Here is a 24,065-nt window from a genome sequence, read left to right as displayed (position 1 = left end):
GCCCTGTGGTTTGGATTAAAACTGGTATGCCTTTTGTTTACTGACATTAACACATCTTGTATTCCTAATGATTCCCAATGGCTTTCAATTATTATTGTTGTGTTTTTTCCCCATGTATATCATCTCCCTTCTCCTTTCATCCCTCTCTGTTATAATTTTGTGGCTTTCCTTGTTGCCATTCTCAGTTTTCTATTCTCCTTTTTCCCCTTTCTGTGCTCTGTCTGCCTACCGCAGTGCTTTTCTGTCATTTTACCCCCTCTGTACCTTTGCACTTTTCCCTTTAGGTGCCATGACTTTTTCCAACTTTGCCCCTTCGCCTCTGCTGCAGTATGGGGTGTAAAGGCTAAAACAACCTTCCTGTCAAGTCAGATTTATACCCTCACCTTTTGCAGCCCTCAGTCATTGTCTCTGTGCATCTGTAATCTGCCCCTGAAAGGTGAAGCATTTACCCCACACTAGTCTGCTCTGGCTCTTCTGGAGCTCTAGATTCTCTCTGGGTCTGTCAACCTGGCATTAAATATTTAGAACGCAGCCTGTAGATTACTCCAGGCATAGTGATAGATGTAAGATGGATAGACTGAACAGATTTAAATAGCATAGAATTATTATCCTTTAACACATTCACTGCTTTCATGTATGTGCTTCCGTTCTCATGCAAACAGCAGTGTTTAAATGTCACTGGAGGGACCAAATTGATAGATATATTCATGATCCTAAAATAAACTGAGAGCTGTTTTTTTTTTTTTTTCCTGTGGGTCTGTTGGGCTGCCCTGTAACACCGGAGGTCAATGTCAACACAATTTTTCATTTCCTCACATGTGCTCAGATCTCAGCTCATTACTTTCCGTAACTTTTCCTGCCACAACACTACTTCTGGTTCTGTATTTTTCTTCCTCGTTGTCACCCTCTTCTTCCTCTGACTATGTTTGCTCATACCTTTGGCCTTGTCATTCTCTTAACAAGCACACCAGACTGTTTCAATGTCTAGTTCCAGTCTCAAGCATTGTATAAGGGTTCTGGTTAAGACATGGTATGACTGACAGTCATCCGACTCCAGAGAGAGGCCCTTAACTGTGAGAACTCAGTAGTCTCAATTTTAGATCTAAGTCAAGTGATTGACTAGGCAATTCATGCAGTTTTGCATCTCTCTCTGAAACCATGTAAGAATGTCCTTGGTTCTCTGTTTGGACTAATGATTTGCTTTGAAATCTTTGCTTATTTCATTTAGTGGGTTTTTATAAAAACAAATTTGAAGTGCATCTTTTCATTCTTACTTTTTATGATGTATAAAGGAACCATACTTCTTCCAAATATGGTGTGTGCATTGACATCCAGAAGTTGAGCTTTCATCTAATCTGAACAGAATGGAGGGACATCATTGAATAGAGTTAACTTTAATGTTGCCTTACCTTTTTCTCTAAGATGATCTGTCATTTTATGGCTCAAGTCATTATAAATTTTGTGAAAATCTACCATTATCCAGGTCTTGACATTTACACAAAAATGATATAATTTGGGTTTAGATTCCATAAAGCTGAATAATCATATATTCTTCTTCAGGCTAAAATGTGCACAACCCACAGTGACATTTCAATAAACCTTTCAAAGACCTCAGTTTAGCTTTCTTAACCTGGTCCATATATCATTTCCCTGGGTTTTCAAAGCAATAACCCAGTGAACCATTACAGTCAACCCTCAACCTGAAGGAAAGCGTATTCTATTTGCTTTTGTTTATTTGGGGGGGCTTCAATGTGTGTGAAGGAAAAATTTTATTGATTCATAAATGTTAGACTGCGTTTATTGTTTCTTAAGAATTGGCTTTTTTCAAATAACACTGTGACAAAGGGGCCATCACAAGCTTGAACGTAGTCTAAACACTGAAATTTGCACTGACATGGAAGCGCATACACACACACACAAAACTTAACTTTCAGTTCTAGCATAAATGGTCACAGTTCATCGTGGGCGCACACACGTTATTCCTGCTTCAGTTGTCATATCCGCCTTGCAGTAAATATATTGCACAGCTTCTCCATTTTTCTTTCATCTGGAGATGAATATAAAGAAACACCCCTTGAAGTTGAACTATACCATTGGCATTGCATTTTAGCCGAGTCATAATGGAGCCCCATCACACACACTTTATAAAGGAAACGATTGACAAAAATACAACAGAAAGCCCTACACTAAATTTGGGCACTTCAGCTTATATAGATTGTGTTTTCAGTAACATTTTACCTGTTGTAGTGAATGGGTGTATTAAGTTTTTATTTTACTCTTGTTTGGGTTGTTCTAGCACAGTGATATGTATAGTAATGAAATATTATATTTGCTTTTGAACTTTATGTGGTGTGTTACAGACATTAGCAGAAAAAAGAAAGTAAATAATCCAAAGGTTGTTGGATCATGGAGTGCACTTACCGATTGCATTTTTAGCTTTGCTTTTGTTTCATAACTACATTATACTCTTTGAAAGAAAAGTCATTTCTTTTTAACATGACTGTACATACATGTATTTTCCTTATCTGGAGAAATATACAATACTTTTTGTGCTCATACTGGCCTGTCTCAATTCTGAGGTGTTATTCCTCTGATAGCATCAAGTCGGATTACTTCTATTTTGTCCCTCCCTTCCACATTTTAATTTAGAGAGGATTCATGAGCTACATCCCCTTTCCTCATAAGTGGAATAGTTTTCAAAAACTAAAGTACACAAAGACTGCTAAAAAATCCAAACATACAGTGGTTTGGTTTTACCATCCCAGTAAAGGTTTTGAATTGATTGACTGTTCAAGTAGCATATTTTCTTCCTTCTTTTGACAACTCTGATTCATAAATTTATGACTACTAACATTCAGTTCACATGTCCATTGTAACGGAACAAATTTACGAGCTCAGCTGTTACACATTTGCTTGATCTTCTTTGCAAAATTGATGTAAAACTAGGTCTGGTATGGATAATTATTGTTTTGGTAGTTTTTCTATGTAAATTTTTTGCAATCAGTACCAGAAATCAATATTTGGTGGAATAACTGAGGTTTTCAATAGGGTTTAGTGCAGTGGTCTTTTAATTTTTTCCAGAGCTGTATTTTTCCAACTGTTTCTTTTTTTGTGTGTGTGTGTGGCTTTCTTTTAAGCGTTAAAATAAATAACAGAAATCAGCTTGCAGATCTAAAGAAGAGAATATTTGTCTGTTGGTGCATGATGGTAGTTTAGTTAGCAAAGAAAATGATTCATGATCTCTTCTTGTACTCCTTTGACCAGGGCTCATAAAGACAACATTCTGTTCCTGGTGCTTTTATTTAATACAGTACAGGTTCAAGCAGAAAATCATTTCAAATTTTGTATCCTTTTAAATAGCTAAATATTACATTTCTTTTAGTATTTTCTGTGTTAATGCATTTGTTATGGATGTGTTCTGCCCACTATGCAAGGATGGAAGTACTCAGCAGTCTATCTCTGCAAAAAGTGCTGACTAGGAAGGGTGTCAGATAACAAATCTTTGGGACAAACTGCATCTCAAGCTGATTTCTTACTAGTTTATCCTTCATCCCTAAGCTGTTTTAAAAACTGTCTTAATCTGTCCATTTTCTCCCTTCTCTGTCAAATATGTTTTACAATGAATGTTGCATATATGGATATGGACAGAATTATTATTCTACTGTCCTGTTATTTGCTCCTCTGCCTTGGTTCATTTATCAAATTGATTATCTATCCTCAGCATGACGCAAAGACAGAAGTAATGGCATGTTGTGCATCAAAGAAATCACAGTGACCCATCAGCCCGCCCCCAATAATTACTGACAGAACATTGCACATCTTTTTCAGTGGTTGACAGGCTTACAAAGCCATTCTTTTCCCACATGTACCCACATGAACATATTCACAATTATGGTAACAAGAAAAAAAAGGAAGCCTCTTAAATTTGAAGCTTTATGACTAATAGAAAAAAAAAATTCTAAACCATATCAGGAATTTGAAATCCATAGGAGTAGTTAATTGTAAAGAACGTCCATTAATCTTAGACTACGGTACTTTCAAAACAGTTCTGTGTGTTTTTATGGGAAGTATTTTTTTCTAATTAGAAGTGTATTAGTATAGGCCTTCCACATTTTTTTATGTTATAACAAACAATGTAATCTTCAGCTATCCGGCCTCGTATTCTTATTTAATTTTGCTAATAATTATTTCAGTACTATTTGGCACCAGAACTATCTGTCTTTAAAGTTTGTATTGAATTTAATTGACAGTGTGTAGAGTGATGAACGTTCAGATGAAGAGGGTCAGGCAATTATTAGGAGTCAAAAGACAAATACAAAACGGTGACAGCATGGCAAATATTTAAGTTCTCCATCTTTCTGTATTTTACACCCTTGATCACGAGACTAATTTGTAATTGTCATATGGGTGTAAGAAGCAAATGCATGCAGCCATGTGGCAGATTTGATGCATAAATAACAAAACTTAATCATGAAACACAAACTTAAAAAAAAAAAATCTGAATCCAGTAGTAGTGAGATGGGGGGGAATGTAGTGAACAGAGCTCACTGAGACTTTAGACTAGATAATATGACTCAGTTCTTTGTGTTTCATGGCCAGTATGAAAATCACAACTCACTACAGAAGTATTTTTTTTATTTTTAATCACCTTGGTGACCTCAGTACCAGAGATCAGAGAGCCCCGCCCAAAGTTATCAGCTTAGGCTTCGACAACAGAAGACTAGCTGGTGGGATTCAGGAGGTCTTCGAAGATCCATGTCCCGGGTGGAGGTCAGCAGCACAACATCTCCACCATAAACAGTATTGGTGGTGCCACGCCCATTTTTACCTCAACTACCATCCAAACCAAGTTAATCTTAGAAGATTAAAACAGCAAGATTTTTTTCCTTTACTTTTCTCAATTTTCTGCATGCAGTATGGGCTTTTCTTTTTTTTATCAGTCAAACTTTGCAAAGTATTTTTTTTCCAACTATATTAGATTGAATTATTAAAATGAATGATAGCTTAGATCAAATCCCATTGAGGAAAAAAAACAACAAACATTTGTTTTTCTGGAGTTTAAGCAGCTGTTTATGCAGATGCATTTGTTTTTCATTTGTGTTGAATGGTTTCCGTCAGAAATTAATACCATGAAAAGTCATGTTACTTTCAACTTTAGCTGCATCCGCTCAAGGTGTATTTTTGGCTTCTGGTTTCTGTTGGGCTTCTTTCTGTTTTGCTTTCTTGCATCTGTTCTGTATACATAACCCCCCTGCTGTCATCCACTGCAGTTTTTCCTCCCCTCTATTTTTCTCAGTTTTTAATCATTCTGCCTCTGTCATCTTCTATCACTCCTCCCGTCACTTCCCTCTAGCCTCCATTTTTCTCAGAGGGGGGCCGGGAGCCATGTTTCTACCTAATGATGCATTGCCAAAAGGGGAAAGAATTTGACAGTAACAACATCCACACACATTCTGTGTTGGTGCTGGAGTTATTGATAGAAAGGAATATACAATATCTGGATTTCTACAATAATTTGATCTATTATGGCTGAATACAAACAAAACAGAGAAAACCCGATCTTGTATTCATCAACAGTGTAAATGTGTTTCCCTGGACAAGACTTCTGTAGAGCTAACGTTGATGACTTTCTTGTTGTTGCTCATTGGTAAAGCAATACAAGGAAACATCTAGCAATGTTTTATGTGGTTCATTGAACTTGATAAAGATGGAAATACATGAACTGATTTCATAACATTATTACATCTGTGAGTATTTGTTAATGTTTTGGCCGTCAGTCATTTTCTTCTGTACATCTATTGCTGAGTAAGTTAATGTGGTCTTAGGAACACCATATTTCTTCCTCCGCCGTCTTTTGCCTCCTCTTCTCAGTTTTTCATCACTTTCTCTCTATCTAATGAGATGATATGTCTACAGTGTTCTTCTTCTGCCCTGTGACAGCTTCTCTGTTGCCAATTAGAGGTGGAGGTCAGCCACTTAGAGATAACATCTCTGTTTATGTGCACAACCCACAAATGAGAATATCTGCTCAAATGCTAAAGATGTGCTGAGTTTTTTTTTTTTTTTTTTACTTGAAGCAATTTATAACAGCGTTGGAATGCATGTATATCTACCTAATTGCTAGAAAATAAATTAAAACTTTATTTTAATGCTTAAAAGAACAGATTTCGACATGCTGAAAATCAATTATAAAGCCTACATAAAAGCTCCAGCCATTTTAATTAAATGCATTTCTTTTAAATTTATTTTACAAGTACTTTATTTTTCCAAATGACAAATTGTCGAAGATCTCAATCTAGGATTGCTTCAGAAGTCATTATGGATGTTCTGTGTGCACAAAGGATGTCCTGATGCTCTGGTCCCATAAATCCCTCTAACTGAAGTCACATAGTTGCTTTGTCCTAAAAGCCATGCTTAGGGTTGTCTGATGTGTTTTTAGTTTTACACCCTTTTTATAAGATGTGTAACACAAACATTTCTGTGGTCCACAGAAATTGGCAGTCATAATGCATATTCTTGGGACAGGTTGTCTCTAAACCACGTCAGCGGGTTTTTCTCACACACTTGATGTCAACACTGGCCGAGCGGTTCACTGTGTGACACCAATTATTCGTACTCGGCCATAAAACTGACCTTTGCATGGACATGTCCTGCAGATGTCTGCTTTGAGTCCTCCTCGAATCCGTTTCTGGTACACAAGAATCTCCGGGAAGTGAAGTATGCCCGAGTCTGTGGGATGCCGCAAGTGTGTCAGGTAGTCATTAATCTAAGAGAATGTGGAGGCATCCATCTGTTTATTCTGGAAGTTTGTGACATTATAAATGAGTTTGAAGTGCTTTAAATGTCCTGGAGAAATTTAAGAACATGATCCTCTCAAACTGCCTACTTTGCCCAGTTGATGTTAGGTTTATTGAAGCAGGTAAATGATTGCATCTCCAACTAGAAGCAAACTACAGGGGATCCTGAAAGGTGCTTATTAGCCTTCTCTTATGGGCCAACAGGAGTCTTTATATGACTTGTAATGATGTGTAATGTTGGGGCAACAAGGTCAATTTCTCATTTTGGCAAAAATTGCAAATTAGAAATTGTTCTTTGTGCCTGTTGAAATCAAGGTTTAACTAAAAATTGTGTTTCCACGAGGGAGCAGAGTGGACAGTACTTCTTTAGAATGGTTTTGTAGCAAACTTGTTTGCAGGTTTGTGATGTGGAATGCTACATGGTTTGCTGTAACCTGTTAGGACAGTGGCATCACAGTTTCTAGTTCAAAGAAGCTCATTAAACTGATTAACACCACACATATTGTAAATAGGATTCACTTGTAAGATATCTTAAGACGATCAAAAACCTTTAACTTTACAACTTGTTCAAAAAAATATGCACACCTGTGCAATTGTGGACAGGCACTAAATAGGGCAATTTATTTAGATTCAAGATTTATGTTCTGTCTAACTCATTATACTATAAAATGTGTACATCAGTCTAGAATCATTTTATCCTATTGTATAAGTTGGAGAATTAGCTTATAAAATACTTGTTAAAAATGTAATACATCAAGGTTTTACTTAGTGTGTTTTCCTTCAATACAGAACACAAATTGGGAAATCAGTTTAATTTGTTTCAATATGATATTTAATGAACAGATTAATAAACATGTACTTGGTCAGGATGAATGATACAAAATCAAATTACTTAGAGAAATAATTCCCAGTCGGTATTTTATGAACTAAAAACTTCGTCTATTCTGAACTGTCATTGGAATCAAATTGAACTGTATTTAATTGGAACATAATCTGAAAAAGGCGACTAGACTGCACTAAAATGAATTTTATTGATCTGCACTGGATTTAGATTATATTGAATTCTGTATAACTGCATTTGAACTGGATCTGTTTGTTTTCTAAAGTACCTTAAGATGACATTTGTCGTAATTTGGAGTAACATAAAATCCTCCATTGAACTAATTTTCACCTTGACAAGCACTGCATCTAACATTTAGCACACACAAAAATGATGTCAGCTTCTCTATATTCTTGAATTCATTGCAGTTGCTGAGGCAGAGATAACCAGTCAAAACAGAGCTTATGGGAGATTAAACCCTGATGCAAATGGCTTGCGTTTACACAATAATGAATGCTTTTCACTGACTTTTACATTTGAATAAAATACTATATTCTGAAATAACAATCAGCTTAACCTCACTGAGGTTGAGCTGTTTTCAAACTTTAGTTAGATTTAGGCGTGGAGTAGTCAAAGCTGTGCTGAAGGTGATACTTTAGTTTGGCAAAGCTATTTGACTTTATGCACCTAAAGAATCTATTATTCTATTTATCTTTATTTAGCTTGATATCTCTTCTTGCATGTACCAATAGGTTCTTGTAGACACAATACATGTTCAATTAGTAAGAGGTTAATTTTAATTGTATGAATGGATTTGAGATGAAGAGGCTGACAGACAGATTAAGCATTTTATTAATCTTAGAATTTATCCTGAGGGTTTGTGTGTGATTTTTTAAAAATTATTATTATTAGCTCCATGCTTGTCACTTTAGTTTATGCTTAGTGACTTGCATACTGTATCTGGCATGCACACATCAGTTATGCTTAGATGCACACTAGGTTTTTCTCACACTTGCATACACGCCCATATAAACTCGAGCAATTTAAAATCCAATTTGAAAAATAAATAAATAAATATTTTTACTCTTGAACCCACAGTGACTTGGTTCAATTTGGACATGGTGCTTTTACATTTTTCTTTGTGGACATATCTGAACGAGGCTCAAAAAGGATGGCAGAAGTTTCAATTTACTTGCACCAACTAATCTATCAAAACAAGTGCTTGTGAGTTCTGGAAGAAGAGAGACCTTTGGGGTTGCTCCGGAGTCATCTGCCACGTTATGTTGCGGTGAACACACTCAGAAGAGGTTGACATGGAAGCTACTAACTGGATTTTAAATCCATCTTCCATGGAAGATATTTTTTGCATCCATGCTTGTTCTTTTGTAGAATCAGTTTTTCACATTTGTGCATTAGCCACATTTCATATCAGAGATGATGCACTGGGAAGAAAAATGGAGTGTGTCCTGTTCAGGGGCTTTGCACAAGCAAGTCTTGAAAAAGAGCGTTAACATATTCAGCTTTTTTTTTTTTTTCTTGGCAAGAATTTTGTGTCTGGTCTGAAGAAGTCAAATTTGTTCTAAAAAAATTCTTTAAAAGCTGCCATCACCTCCCTTAGTTGAAATATTAAATTGTCTCTAAAATATATATTCTTCCTCCCTAAAGCTCCTCAATCCTGTCTGTGATCTTTCTTTTGACATACTTGAAGCAGCTAAATTAGACATTTTAATTTAGTCAACTTTTAAATAATCATAACAGGAATCTGATATCAAAATAACCCAAAAAGATTAACAAGAAATTAGGAGTGCTTTCTGTGTGCATGCTTAAGATGCATGCCAAAATAGGTTGTAGATGATGAGAAACTTTTTAGCCCCTAGTCTGTCAGTCTGATTTATTTATTTTTTTACTGTTATTTCTACAGTATACCCAGTACTAACATGGGATTTAAACAAACCTTTTCTACTAACTCTTCTCTGCATCCACAGAAAAAGTTATTTTAGCAATTAAGTTACATAAAGTTTATTTTATGTATACTTTATAGATGCATAGTTTTTGTGTTTTGGGGTAAAAGTGAGTGTGCACCAATTGTTGTTCACACACATGCCTGTGCGCGCCCACAAACACAAATCAACACTCTAAGAGGCGCAGGGAGCTGCATTGGCATTTAAGCAGTGACATTTTCGAAATGACATTTTGTCTGTTGCTAAACCCACACTCACTGAGCATGAACCCAATCCTTCTGTCTTAGAAATTTATAAAAGCTAGCTTCAACTTTAACATTGCATGTGTGTTGTTGCACATCTATGTGTAAACCCATGTAGCTGAGAACAGAAGGCTGTCCAGTTGGAACATTTAATTTCAAATATTGTAGCAATAATGTGTTTTTGCTTAAAAAGTGCTTAAACATGTTGATGTTTACCTCATGGAAAATCCCACTAAACAGGAGTTGAAAAGAAGCAAAAAAACGAAAAGGCTTGTAGCAACATAGAACAGTTTAATTGTCTGTCTTGATTATTTTTCTGAGCTATAATCCAACCAAGAATGACATTTGCCATTTTCCATGTTTTCTAAGTTGGGATTCATTTTATTTATCTTTTTCCTATTTCCTTATTGTCAGTTCTAATGGATTTCAAACCTGTCTGTTTTTCATTGTTCCTTAGTTGGGGAAGTTCATGGTCTCTCTCAGCTGCAGAACATCAGTGTAATCTCTCACCTGTTTAATCACTGCTCTTCAAGTCTCCAGTTTTCAGTCACTGCTTGCTGTCGTGGTTTTATTGCTCCAGTGGCTCCCTTGCTTCTGTTGTTCACCATAATTCCTGACTCCTCCTGGGCTGTGATTTCAGTTTGCAATTTGTCCCTTATTTCTTTAATCACCCCAATGTTATTCTTTCTGCATTCTGTCTTAGGTTCCTCTACTAATGACCCTGTTGGCAAAGGTGGTGAGATAAGATTAATGTTGATCCTATATGTGAGCATTTCAGTGTAAAACCACAACCTGAGGCGATACCTATCTTATAGGATAGTACAGTATGTGACGGGCCTAAAAGTGTTGCTACTGAAGCAAATTTCTCAGCTGTATAAACATGTTGCAATATTGTTGCAGGTAAATTGCTCAAGAATCACTTGTTTTAATCTCTAATGACTTAACAACTGTAAAGTGTCAAGTTAGCACAATGACTTCTATCTTTTCATGTCTCTCTTAAATCTGCAGTGGAAATGAAAATCATCATAATAATTTTGTTATGACATTTAAAAACAGAGTTAAACAAAGACAAAGTAACAAAAGTCTGAAGATAATGACTTACAGTTATTATTTGCCAATATGGGAGCAACAGAAAACTCAGCTTCCTTTTAGATGTTTTTTTTAATGTATTCATTTATTTTTTCTTATCTGAGCTCATTAGAGCTAATAAGTCAGTCCAATGTTTGTGCTAGTCCATTCTCTCTCTCTTATTGTTTTGTATTGGTTCTCTAGCCTAAAAAGACTGAATCATAGTTAATATATATCCATAATTGTTGCATCAACCCTGCAAAATTCAAATAATTAAAATCTGAACTATTTAACTGCCTAAAATTCATGTTGAGTTGTGGAACGATAGCAAACCGACATTTTATCTTCATTGCGCGATGTGACCAGAGACGTCTGTACTCTCACAAAACAGCTCCACAGTGAGAAAAGAAAAGATTTGCAGACTAAAAGAGAGTTGATTTCATTTTGCCCACAGAACCCTTAAATAATTTAACGTGGGAGAGATCTGTCAGAGTACTGCTGTGTTTGTGTGTTGCATATTTATAATGCATATAAAACTGTTATAGGCCAGCTGTTGGCGATCATATCTCAGGTCTGGATAATGGTGTTTTTTTTTATTTGATTTTTTTATATTATTTTTATGGCGCTTCAAGATGCTTATTCTAGACATTGACTTGTTTACCTATAGTAAACCTTAAAAGAGATGGTGGAAGGTATATGTTTGTTTTTCTTATTTTAACCACATCCATTGGGATGTAAGTGTTTATAAGTGTTTATGGGTTTGTTTGAAAGTTTCATAAAAAACAGAAGTCAGATAAACTACGACTTTGAAGCCCTTTTCAAAGATCTAGGCTGTCGAAGCAAAAGGGCAGTACATCACTGCTACAGGTCTGAGTTTTGTCTCTAGTGTGTAGCAGCGTGTTGTGAGAAAGGACAACTGATCGTATGCATAACTGATGCAGAATAAAGCAAGCTAGAGTTGTGCATTGGTATGATCATTATTTTCATAATTTCAGAATTCATGGGCATTAATCCAATATTAATTTTGAGCTTTTAAAAATGTATCTGGGTTTTTTCAGGGAAGAAGATTCTACAACAAAAGACCTTAAGATGAGCAAAAAATGAGTTGGAAATGTACATGCTCTCTCAAACATTTCCAGAAACTCCATCTTTACTTTTTTTTTTTTAATTGGTACATCAGGAAATGACAAACTGAATCATTTGTGCAGGCATCAACAGGCTTGTTGACAAACTGGCTAGATGACCACTAATGTTTTAAAATGTTATTTTTAAACGATTGGTCAATAAAATATTCTTTTTTTTTTCTTTCTTTTTTTTGGTTTGAGATTATTGTCCACTTGCTTTATTCATTCCAAAACCAGTTTTATTAAATGTCTGGGATCTTTAACTTGTTGCAACACATATTTGTGTCCTACTTTCAACCTTTTAGGTTTTGACTTGAGGACAAGTTGATGTCCTTGGACATAGTCCTTCTTCTTTAATGTCCCACCTACTTTGTGCCATGCATGAAGCTCTAATGTTGACAGGTTGAAATCCTCTCTGATATATCCACATATAACTCTTGTCACAGTCAGTGACGCATCATAAAATAATTCTCTTGAAGGTACCATGCTGGAAAAAAGTTCAAACGCATAATTAAAAATGAATAACATTCATTGTCATGATAAGTATATGTGACCTAATCAGTGGTACTATATACAACTTAAATATTTTATTATTATTCTTTAAGTTGTCGGGGTAAATTAGGAATATAGATTATTGCAAAGGTAAAACCTGTGCTCTCAACCTTGAAAACGGCAGGACTCGTGCTTTATGTAGAAATTCATCACTGAATATAAAATATCTAATGCAGTGTTCATGCTATTGCCTTTGATGGCATGCAGCCTGATATAAATCTGGAGTTTTTATGTTTTCCCCAAGCCCAATCTCTCTTAATGGACTCATTCGATCAAATAAGTACTGTTTGCTAGTTTTGTGGCTCACATACTGTAGAGCATGTAAAGCGAGCAGTGGGGGGAATGCTATCTCACAAGGAATAGATGAGCAGCATGTCTACATTATTTTGTGTGATAATGCAAGAAATGTAAAAAAAAAAAGAGTGATGGATGAGGGCTTTCAGAGCAAGCTGCACGACAAACACTTCAGCTGGTATAGAGTCCTCTGTAAGCAGCACACACCCAACATAGCTACTGACTGTATTGATTTTAAAAATGTGAATGTAGTGTTTAGTGTTCAAATAGCTGTTGTATTATTAGCATGGAAAATATGCATTCCCTATAAAACCCCTAGGTAAGAATCATACTGACATGTTACACTGTCTTGCAATCGCACCATAATTTCCTCTTAACAACTCTGTATTAGTTTTGTTTCCATAAACTCTTAAGATTTTTCCCCTATTTTCATAAAGTGGTTGGTTCATCAAAACTCATAAGATTAAATGCTCCTAATTTTAAGAGATGTTGTGGACCAATTTACCTCTCATCACATTTAGATTTAAAGTATATTTAGATTTAAACACTAGAATTATATTTTAGATGCTTTTTGTGTAGTAGGCAATGATGCACCTTTCTTGGCAGACTTAAACTACCTTCTCTTTTTTTGCACACACATGCAGAAAGACACGTTAAAGTGGATCAGGTTTCCATCCGTTGGGCATCATTTCATGTGGCATTCATCAGCAGTCGTCTTGGTCTCTGTTGGATTCCTTTCTCTTTTCTCATTCTTTCCTGTCCTCCAGTGTTCCTTTTTCAGAGCTCTATTCCTGATGGGGTTTTACATGCTCATTAAAGTGACAGACAGGACAAACATAGGGAGGGTAAGCAGAAATGGTTCTCTGCTAAATCCTAAACTTTCTACATGAGCTTCAGTTGTTGTTTTTCAAAGCACTAAAGCTGATTTTAATATCCAAGGTTGTGACAAAGAAGTGGCAAGTAATCCTGGTACCGCTTCCCCTTCATATTTTCCTCTAATTATTGTACTTTGAATTATCTTATTTATGAAGAAAACCTGAAAAAAGACCAAGTACATGAAGGGAAATCATGATTTTTACAAGACAGTTTCTCTGTTCATATCTTCTGTGAGGAAGATCATGTCTAAGATTTTGCATATATTTCCTGTCTATGGGGGATGGTGCAATTCCCTCCACTTTTCACTCTTCTTAGGTTGGATCAAAGAAGGAGTGAAAATGCTTTCTTTATTTATTCTGAGAATTGCACCGTGTGATCTCAAGAATAACTCTCTCAGATAATCTACACATGGGAAGAACAGCATTTATATACATCACTGGACTCCAAATTGTTTCAACATGGAGTTATAACCCATTAATAACTGATGGGCAGCAAGAGAAGCTCCTCAAAATTCATTGCTGATGTCTTTGCTTTTGGGATAGTCTTAAGTCATTCATGCACTTTGCATCTTGCATCTTTCAGACCGACCTAGAAGTTCAGAACATTTTGTCTTTTTTTTTTTTTTTTTTTTTTTTTTTTTCATTCCGAAGCCTTATAATTCCCTGCACTGCATTGTATAATTAATACATCAGCAGAAGCCCTGTGAGAGTGATCCAGGTTTGTGAATAGGCGAGGGCTATAGTATGGACTCATTATGTAATGTTTGGGTTAGATGGGGGTCTGCAGTTGCTAGAGAGATCTGTGTGGCTAATTGGGGGCTTTGCTTTCTATGTCTTGTTTGTGCTAGACAGTAAGACCTGTGCAACATTGAAGCCTTATATTATTTGCCTTAAGAGAAACATAAATATATATTTATTTAAATACAGGGATTGGAATATGAATCAGTAAAGTCCAAACTCGTCCATTGTGGATCTGCCAAATTGTGATTTATGTAAATATCCAGGTGGTACAACTTTCACACATACAAATAACAAATAATCATGTTTTAATATGTGGCATTTGAACTAAGATTTAAATTTTTCTAGATTTAGATAGATCCAAAAAACTCATGTTTCTAAATTGCCCTTATGTAATAGATAAATGTCCCCATTCTAATCCCCGCCTCACACCCCTGTATAGGAATAACAAATTTAGCTTATCCGTGGATTATTTGTACCGATCACGTATTCTTCACTATTATGTCTTTGAGACTTTGTATTACGTTTCTAGTGTCCCATATAATAATTCTAAAAATTATCAATTTCAGCATAACAACAAAATAGTCAACTTCTCAGACTGTCAGACCGTCCAGAAGGCCTGCTGCTATGTAAAGAAAAATAAAGTAAATAATAATTTTTAGAAATCCTGGTAAATACATGATACAAATTAAAAGTTGGTGCATTTTGTCTGCTTCAGACTGTACTTATTGAGCATATATTACATATTCCCAGTTTCATAAATGATTTCAGAAATGATTTAAAAGGGTGTCTTGGTAAAACTGTATATCAGTTTTCAATAACTTGAACACTGACAATTTTTTACTCCCCTTTCTAAGACGAGAGTAATAAAATTCCCTTTTGTTTGACTTTCAGTTTATTTAGTTAACATTTTACTCAAATTAAAGGCTTCAATCCTACAACAATCAAAGCTACATTTATCTAAAAGTAACTCTGCACATTTTTACCAGTTTTTTCCCCTTTATTGTTGACTATCAAAAGAACATCTCAATCCAGCTCATGAAACTTCACTAATACAGGCAGAGATGAAGGAGTTTAACTGGGGCTTTCTGTCATTGGGACTGACATTTTAGAGGTACCTAAACAAATTCATGACGGCAGTGGCCTGAAATGGATGAGCTCCTCAAAAAACCCAAAAGTTATGTGTTCAATTATGGGGTAATATTCGTTTGCTTCCCTGAAAAAACCTATGTCAAGACGCTATAGGCAGAGGAGCCCATTCAGTTCTTGAGCCTTGGGTTTAGGAGGGGTAGTGTAGTTTTGGTTGTAGGTATAAAGCAAAGGATTATTTATTTACTATCCTGAAGGGTGCATCACATTTGCCCAACTTGCTTTTATTTATTGTAAAGACCTAGAAAAGACTTTTCACTGCATCCTTACTGACGAGTGAGCATAAAATACAGCAAATCTAACAATAAAACTGCATTTTTTTCTTGTCAGGTTCATAAATAAGGCATTAGCCTTGTGCGATTTATCAAACTTTTCTTGTTTAAAGTGTTCAAAATTAATAAAGGCTTTGAAGAAGGGTTATGTAACATTGAACAGTTCTCTCCCAATGCAAAACCTGTCCACTATGTCACTCATCTGTTCCAGACATCACCTTGTTGCCTTAGAAGCCAGAAAATAAATTTGGTCATTGAAGCATTATAACTAATCGATTAGCATAATGACACTGTGGGTTTAGGGATTTACATCTTTACACCTTGAGGATTTAAATAATTTGTAACTCCTGCAAACGAGGTGACAACACAGTGAAATGCAGAACCGAGCTTTGAAGTGAGGCAGCTCTTTGTAAAACAAAGCTGTAATTCACAAGTGGAGGTCCTAAGGGTGTAATGGAAACTCCCTGTGTCCCTTACTTTAAAGACAAGCAAGTGTTGATAAAACCTGTTTCTTTGTTCACATATTGGAGATTTATCTTACTGTGGTTTGAAGATATAACATTTATACAATAGTTTCTGACAGGAAGAATACCAATACACAAAGGAAGGCACAAAGAAAGACAGAAGGAATTGTAATAGAATTTGTGTCACTAGTATTCTCGTGGGATGAGACATTGCTTTTAATTAGTTTCTATGTTGCCCTATATCACATGAGCAGTGAACTAATGAGCTTAATGCACCATTGTATATACAAGTAGTGCACACAATACACAATGTCCTTCTGGAGTTTTAATTAAAGCATAAAAAAAAAAAAATTAAAAACAGGTAACGATTTGAATGGAAAACAGATAAAGGGGGAGTGTGCATATTTATGAGTGAGCTGTTGCTGAAAGCACGTGCAAAATAGATGTATGGAAGAGACGGAGAGGGAGATGAATTGCATTGTGGTGTGTTTTGTTGGGGGGGCGGGATGCGATTGAAGTTGGAAACCCAAGATAGCGACTGGGAATCAGCTCACTCAGAGCTTCAAATGACTTTGAGAAAACCAATCAAACCAGCATTCAGTCTCTTCTTCTTGTTCCAACTCTCTTTCTTGTCTCAGGTTTTTCACACATGTGCTCAGGTACTATACAGATACCGTTTTTGCATTCTTGATCCACCTCCACACTGTTATTAACTACAACAACACATGCTTGTTCACACACACACACACTTATGAATTTATCTAGGGTTTAGGGTGAAAATGACCATTTTCACAGTTAATTCAATGAATAAATCCCTTGCAAATGCAAATCCATCCGGTGGAAAGTTCCACCCCAGGTTTTATATTAGAATATTAGTTACTTTTTCATAAACTGCTTCTGCATTTTAGCTTCTTTTTTTTTTTAGATTAAAAAAATAATGCTTTTCATTTTTTTAGTGAGATACTTACAAATGAGTATAATATATTTTTTATTATACTTTTAAAGACTTCACAAGGACAAGAGGATTCTGTCCTTCTAAAAGTCAGAAACCTTGTAAGTGAAAGTAGGGGAGGACAATAAATTAATAATTGACATAGAAAATTATCAATATTGACTGATGTGAAACACATATCATGTTTAGCCACATTGTCCAGCCCTAAGTGAAAGTTGTTGTTTCTCACTGTGGAGATTAGAGAAATGGATGTATGGAGGTCACAATACTGTCTTGTAACATGTATTATTGCTGTTGCTTTTTCTCCCTTTTAAACTTGAAATAAAAGTTGAGTATTTCCACCTAAATATGTGAGGTATTTACATAGAAATACACTCCCTAGCATACCTTGATTAATATTGATTACTGAAACTCAGACTGTGTATCTTTTATCTCGCCAGGAGCTTCAGTTTGAACGTCTGACCAGAGAACTTGAAGCCGAACGTCAGATTGTTGCCACCCAGCTGGAGAGATGCAAGCTGGGATCAGACGCAGGCAGCATGAGCAGCATCAGGTAACATAGAAAGGACTTTTTATATGTGTGTGTGTGTGTGTCTGGCAGTGTGATGCTTTGTGATAATTAAGTGAGTAGCAGTTTTTGTGTAGCTTGGAGAAAGATCTGATCAGATGAGGACAGTTTGCTGCTGTTCCCCTCAGGCTGTGGTTAGTTAAAATAAAGATGAGGACTTTGATTTATGAGTCAGGTGTTGGTGCTTTCAAAGAGCATCCTTTTCTTTTGCTATTATCATTTAAGCTGTGCTGCTGAATCCTCCGATATACTTTTGGAAAATAGCTACACATATTTTGTTATATTACTGTTATAAAATTTATTTCTACATTTATACTGCATCTTCTTCAAGATCATTTTTGCATTGCAATAGCCTCTCTCAGTAATAGTTCTCAAAATTCACATCCAACAGTGTTGGATCACTAACATGCTTACATCACCCATATCTTACAGATAGGTAATGCGTCATAAACCATTATTTGCTCAAATGCTAACTGAGCTGAAATAATAGTTAAAATGATTTCTGGTATCTTTAAGATTTCTTATGCCACACAAATAATAAACCGTTTGAAACACACTGTATGATTGATAGCTCTTTGCCAGTTTTATCTTGTGCATCTTCATAATGTTTGAGAACTAACTATTGGTGTAAGTGTCATCAGCAGGGCGTATTTCTAGTCCTGTGGTACTTAAAATTTATGTTGAAATCCAGTACCTTGCACATGCAAATTAGACTTAGCAATAAAACAACTCATTGCTTTAGCTAAGACTTTTGCCTCAAATAACCTTTTACTGACAGGCTCCTTAAAACTCAGGAAAATATCCTTCTTTGTTCTCTCTGGTTTGTGTTGTCAATCAATAACCCAATGCGTCTAAGCATATGAGCTAACAAACTTGGATGTGTTGCTCCTAGCTTCATCAACATAAATATTGCACAGTTTGCACAACATTGAAGATGTACGCATTGTGAATACTTGCTCAATGGCAGGATTAAATTATGAACTGAACAAGTTGTAAATAAAAGGTGCCATTTTTGTTATTGCATTCTTCAGAGAGAATAGTACAATGGCATAGGTGATGTGGGGTCCTCTCATTGTGAAGACCATTTACATATGCTAGCTTGAAGGAGACTCTAAGTAATAGTTTAGAGTTTATTTTGCACAATTAAAATACAGTTCAAAGATATTAAGAAAAATATAATAACAATGTAGGAAGAGGCAAAAGCCCAGTGGGATTATATAAAACCTGTACCCAAATAGTATAAATAATAAAATTGTTAAAATCCAACAATGTAATGCTTCATCAATTGATCATACACATATAAAAACACAAATGGAACACATAACACATCTACAAAGAATTAAAGGGAATTTAAATAAAATTTGTAACAATGATAAAGTGACTATCACAACTTTTTAAATGTCTGCTGTCTTAAATAAAGCTCCAACTCTTTTTTTCTTGTTTGTTTTTTTATATCATTGAATTAAATGACTAACTGTGGCCATTTTCAACCTGTGCTAAACTGGCTGATCCCTGTTCTGACCTGAGACAAGTGAACCAGATGATTAGATTGATTTCATGAACTGTTTCACCTCTAATAATTGTGTGTAACTCATTTTGGACCTTTGTTTATCGAAAAATGTGGTTCAGCCATCATCTGTTGTGCCACACAGTTGATTTATGTATTGGATGTAAACAGTTGGATGCTTAAAATGTATTTTTATTATTATTATTCAAAGATCAAAAAGTATTTTTTATGCATTTGAATGCATAAAAGCCAATGGGGCCTTTATTCATTCATCTGCAATAGATGGCCTGGGGCTGGGAATTAAACTTAGGAGAGCTGCGTCTAGAACTGCATCCTCTGTATTGTGCACTTCTACCACAGAGTCACCTGGGGCTCAGTGGTCAAAACATTTTTAAACTATTTAGAAGTTGTGTAGTGTTCATGTCTTTTTCAACAGGATTCTGTATTGCAGTAAATAAATCAAAATTGACTTTTTTTTTTAAAAATAATAAAATACAGTATATTCCTCAGCACCATAGGGCATACCCTAACCCTAGGTTTGAACCTTAAAAAATGAATGCAAATGCATCAAAATAATGTCCAAACTATCTCATTTTATAAGCCATAAAGTTGTCATGACATATGGAGTTATTGTAATGAAGCAATAACAAGAAGGCGATAACCCTGCTATACTTCACGAGGTTCTACATTTTTTTTCTAATCTTAAGGGTAGAAAAGCACACACCTTCCACACAAATATTTATTTATTTATTAACAATATTTTAGCGCTAGTGGCCTTTGTTCAGCAGTAATCTGACGGGAAAGGAACAGAGGACAGGACTCAAACCCATAATGGCCGCATCGGTCTGTACACTCTGTAAAAGGGGCGGCAGCTCTAGCCACTGCGCCAGATGACGACCCTCCATACATTCATTAAATGAAGAGAAATCCAAATGAAAGCCAATTTAGATCTAGTTTTCTTTACAGTGACGATCATTTCTACTGTGCTGAGATCCAAAATGTAACTGAAACACACCAACACACTGATTCTTCTATGTTTTCGTAATTTATCGTAGATTCATAGCTCCGCTTGGGACCAATGGTTGAAGTTGTTTGAGCCAACTCCAAATAAGCTGTGTGGGTTGGACACATGAATTTGAGATTGACTTGAAAATAATTTGGCATGTAGTGAATTTAATGGGTAATTCACTAACATAACTGCATAGGTAGTGTGGTTGCAAAATCATCAGCCATCCACAACCATGCTTGATAGTTTGCAGGAGGTGCTTTTGTTATCTTGTTAGTTTTCTCTGAATATGTTGCTATGCACTATGATCAAACATTTCCAACTATTCCATAAATTCCAACATGCTTGGAATGTATGTTATCAACATGGATTTTATCTTTATGATTGGTTTGATTTAAGCCTTTTTTGCACTGCAAAGTCACTTCAAATGGCTCAAAGTCAAACTGTTGTTTGACTTGAATTAGGGTGAATTTTTCACAAAAATAATACGACCTTGTTTGCTTGAGAATAATTCTGATTGTTGGGTAAAAAAAAAGTACATATTAGTTAGATTTTGCCTTATTTTAAGTGATTTAATGCTTAACAAACTAGCTATAGTTTGTTCTAGATTTGTAAACTAACTCCTGTTACTTTAAAATGCTCTTTTCCTACGATTGTATCTCCAGATAACCCTTGATAGAAAGTCGGAACACGACTGTGCAGTTTGCAACTAACATAAATATCAACCGAAAAATACTGAAAACCCCTCTTGCATAATAATATTAATCAACATATTAGCCACAGCCTCATAGCTCTTTAAATACCAGTTTCATTATAAATATGACCTTTGCACCGCCGACATAATTTCCAGATAAAGGAAAGAACGCTTTAGGCAAAAATGAGAAGCAGGGAGGAACGAAGGAGAGAAGATGTATGTGACTTCAATGCTAATTTATTTTATGCCAGCAGCTCAAATGTTAAGCCCGGTTAGACTAGACAACTATCCAGCATTCTTTCTCACACAAGCTTCGCTTCCTGTAAATAAAACTGGGTAAAAGTAAAGTTTGGTGGAAAGTTGTGATAAATTATTCACTCCTCTTGGGTTGCAGATGTGTCTATGCCTGTTTGTGTGTCTGCTTTTGTGTTTGGCGAATTCTTCTGTCATGTCAAAGAGTGTGGTTCATATAAATTCAGCATGCTACTGACTCCCTCAGGCAGATTGTTGCGTAAGTACACAAACCTGAGGAGGGCAGGAAAACTGCTCACTGAAAGAAAGGCAGTTGAATTTCCCTAACTCATTCTGTTTACTCTGTTTTCTCCAGGTGATTCACCCTACATTGGTATATTATCTTTAAAAATTATTTAAGTACTATATGTGTCATTTATTTAGCTCATGGCATTAGTATTTTAATTTATTAGTATAACAAAATGTAAGTACATATGTGTGAATATATTTTCTGTTTCTATAGAATATTTTGTTGTAACTTGACAAATGTTTGATTAAAGTGAAATCAAACATTTGCTAACAAAAAAAAAACAACTAACTTAACCTCCTGAAAATGTCCTCATAATGTAGGCTTCTGTCTTTATTTATTTTTAGAACCAGAAATGTTTAGTGTTTTATTTACACGGTAACATTTTCAGTCAATTCTCAACAACTTCTAATAGTTATCTTTACTGACTTATTGTTACTTACTTAGAGCAAAATATTGGATTATGTACTTTTAACATTTTAAACTTATTTTTCCTCAAGTTATTATTACTTATTTATTATTTATTTTAAGCTTACTTGTTCAGCTGGGGAATTGGGCTGGCATTTGTGTTGTCAAATTCATTACACACCCCTTAGTACTGTGTTCTGATGAAGAATAGTTAAAATCCTAGCAATTAAATTGCAGTGTTGAATTTGGTGAAAATTGGGAATCTTTTAATAAACAACTGTCTGCTGACTTAATAAAACACCTCAAAATCTGTTTTCTAACTGTGGACGTGTTTATACATTATTAGTACAAATATGTGAATTGCTATGGTTCTCCTCCTCTCGGCTTTGTGTCGTTTATGCTCTCAGTTAATTCGTTTTTGCATGTCTATGTGTATATTTAGCTGCTGCTTGACCCTGCATGCCCTCAGTTGGATTCCACTCAATAAAGCAATTTAGACATATCAATGGAGTTCTCCTAAGACCAGAGGATGCTTAAAAAAAGAAACCTCACTGTGGTGTAGAAACCAAAGGCAACACTGATGAACATCTGTTCACACTGTGAACTGTTGGCTTGTTGCACAACAATTTACAGGATGGTGGAACAAACTGGCACACAAGCAGACGTTGGATTGCAAACACACAGCATTCACCATGCAGGTTCTAATCTATCATTTCTCCAACATTAGCAGTAAACAGCAGCCGGGTCAAGCACTGGCTCCTGCTGTTTTTTCTCTGTTAGCGGCTGTGAAGTGCGAACTTGACAGCTTTAAGGGCATATTACAGAATTTTTGGTGTGGTCATAGCAAAAAATAAATACACCTATATGTGATTATAGGGTCTGGTGTAATACAAATAAATGAGGGATGATGCTTCATTCCAAGTGAGTCTTGTAGCACTAAAACTATTTAGTTGTTTGTTGTAAAGAAGTTGTTTTTTTTCTCAGTGCCTGAGTCAAGATCATTAATCAAATCTGTTCATGAGGAAGCTGGCCATTCAGTTAATGATGACGTGTGACTGTCAGCAGGCTCCTCCAGGTTATAGAGTGTCGCATAAATTTCTGCTTAATGGGTAAATTTGGTTGTCTTGTTGGCATATGCAGTTTGCTGCAAACAGGAATAATATGTACTGAGATGAAGAACACATTACATAAACCCCATTTTTAACCATCTGAAACTGTAGAATAATGAGATGCAATCTCAAAATAAGCCAACATTAAATTAGGATTTGGGGCTAAATAATTTTGTTTTCTATTGAATTGCAAACAATGTTGAACAAACGAATATGATATTCAATAAAGTTGGTGATCATTGGGATTGCAAGTTAACTGAATGTGACTTACTCTACTTAGACAAATACTTTAACAAACATCGTTTTTGTTACTGTCTTTCTACATTGAGAACCTAGTCCAAATAGTGAGTAATCCATACAATTATAGTGGAAACAACCTAAGATAATTTCAACATGGTTTTATTTAAATAAAAGTAACATAGTGACTAGATCTTATGTTTTATGAACAAAATAACTTAGTTATGGCTTACTAATGCCTTCCTGAAGCATTTAATACATGCAACACTAAATCACTCTATTTTTGAAAACAGTTTTTTTATTAGTGAGTGTTTATTAAAGTCCAAGCAGCTCTTTGCAATGTTGATATTCTTTACAACATCAACAATACAATAATGATATAGTAGCATTATTCTGAGCACCTACATGCATAAATGCTATGCGGTTATTGTTGCAACGATAATATAACACCAGTACTTATCACATTCTACTCTATGCAGACACCTTACTGAATGGATGAGGATTTACTCTCCTCGGCAAGTCTTTTCCTGGGAATGACTGCAATGGCAGGGGACCTGGCTCTGTCTTCAGAGTAATTCGGCAAATAATTATCTGACAACTTGTGGGATCTCGTAAATTATGTAGAGTACTGAGGCATGTGTAGATTACTGTAGTGCTGTCCTTACAGGCACCCATTTACATATGCACAGA

General features: G+C 35.5%; 1 protein-coding gene across 6 annotated transcripts in view; it reads left to right on the top strand.

Annotated features, from left to right (window-relative positions):
* ctnnd2a (catenin (cadherin-associated protein), delta 2a) overlaps nt 1–24,065 on the top strand; it is a 218,493-nt gene that overhangs the window by 43,713 nt on the left and 150,715 nt on the right. For all 6 annotated transcript variants that reach the window (XM_028005386.1, XM_028005383.1, XM_028005385.1 and 3 more), the window contains exon 3: nt 17,749–17,861. In XM_028005386.1, coding sequence (XP_027861187.1) covers nt 17,749–17,861 — 113 coding nt within the window. The remainder of the gene's footprint in view (nt 1–17,748; nt 17,862–24,065) is intronic.

This window comes from Xiphophorus couchianus, chromosome 21 (assembly GCF_001444195.1).
Source record: "Xiphophorus couchianus chromosome 21, X_couchianus-1.0, whole genome shotgun sequence".
NCBI lineage: Eukaryota > Metazoa > Chordata > Actinopteri > Cyprinodontiformes > Poeciliidae > Xiphophorus > Xiphophorus couchianus.
Note: the sequence above shows the minus strand (reverse complement) of the source record. Positions and strands in the feature narration are given on the sequence as shown.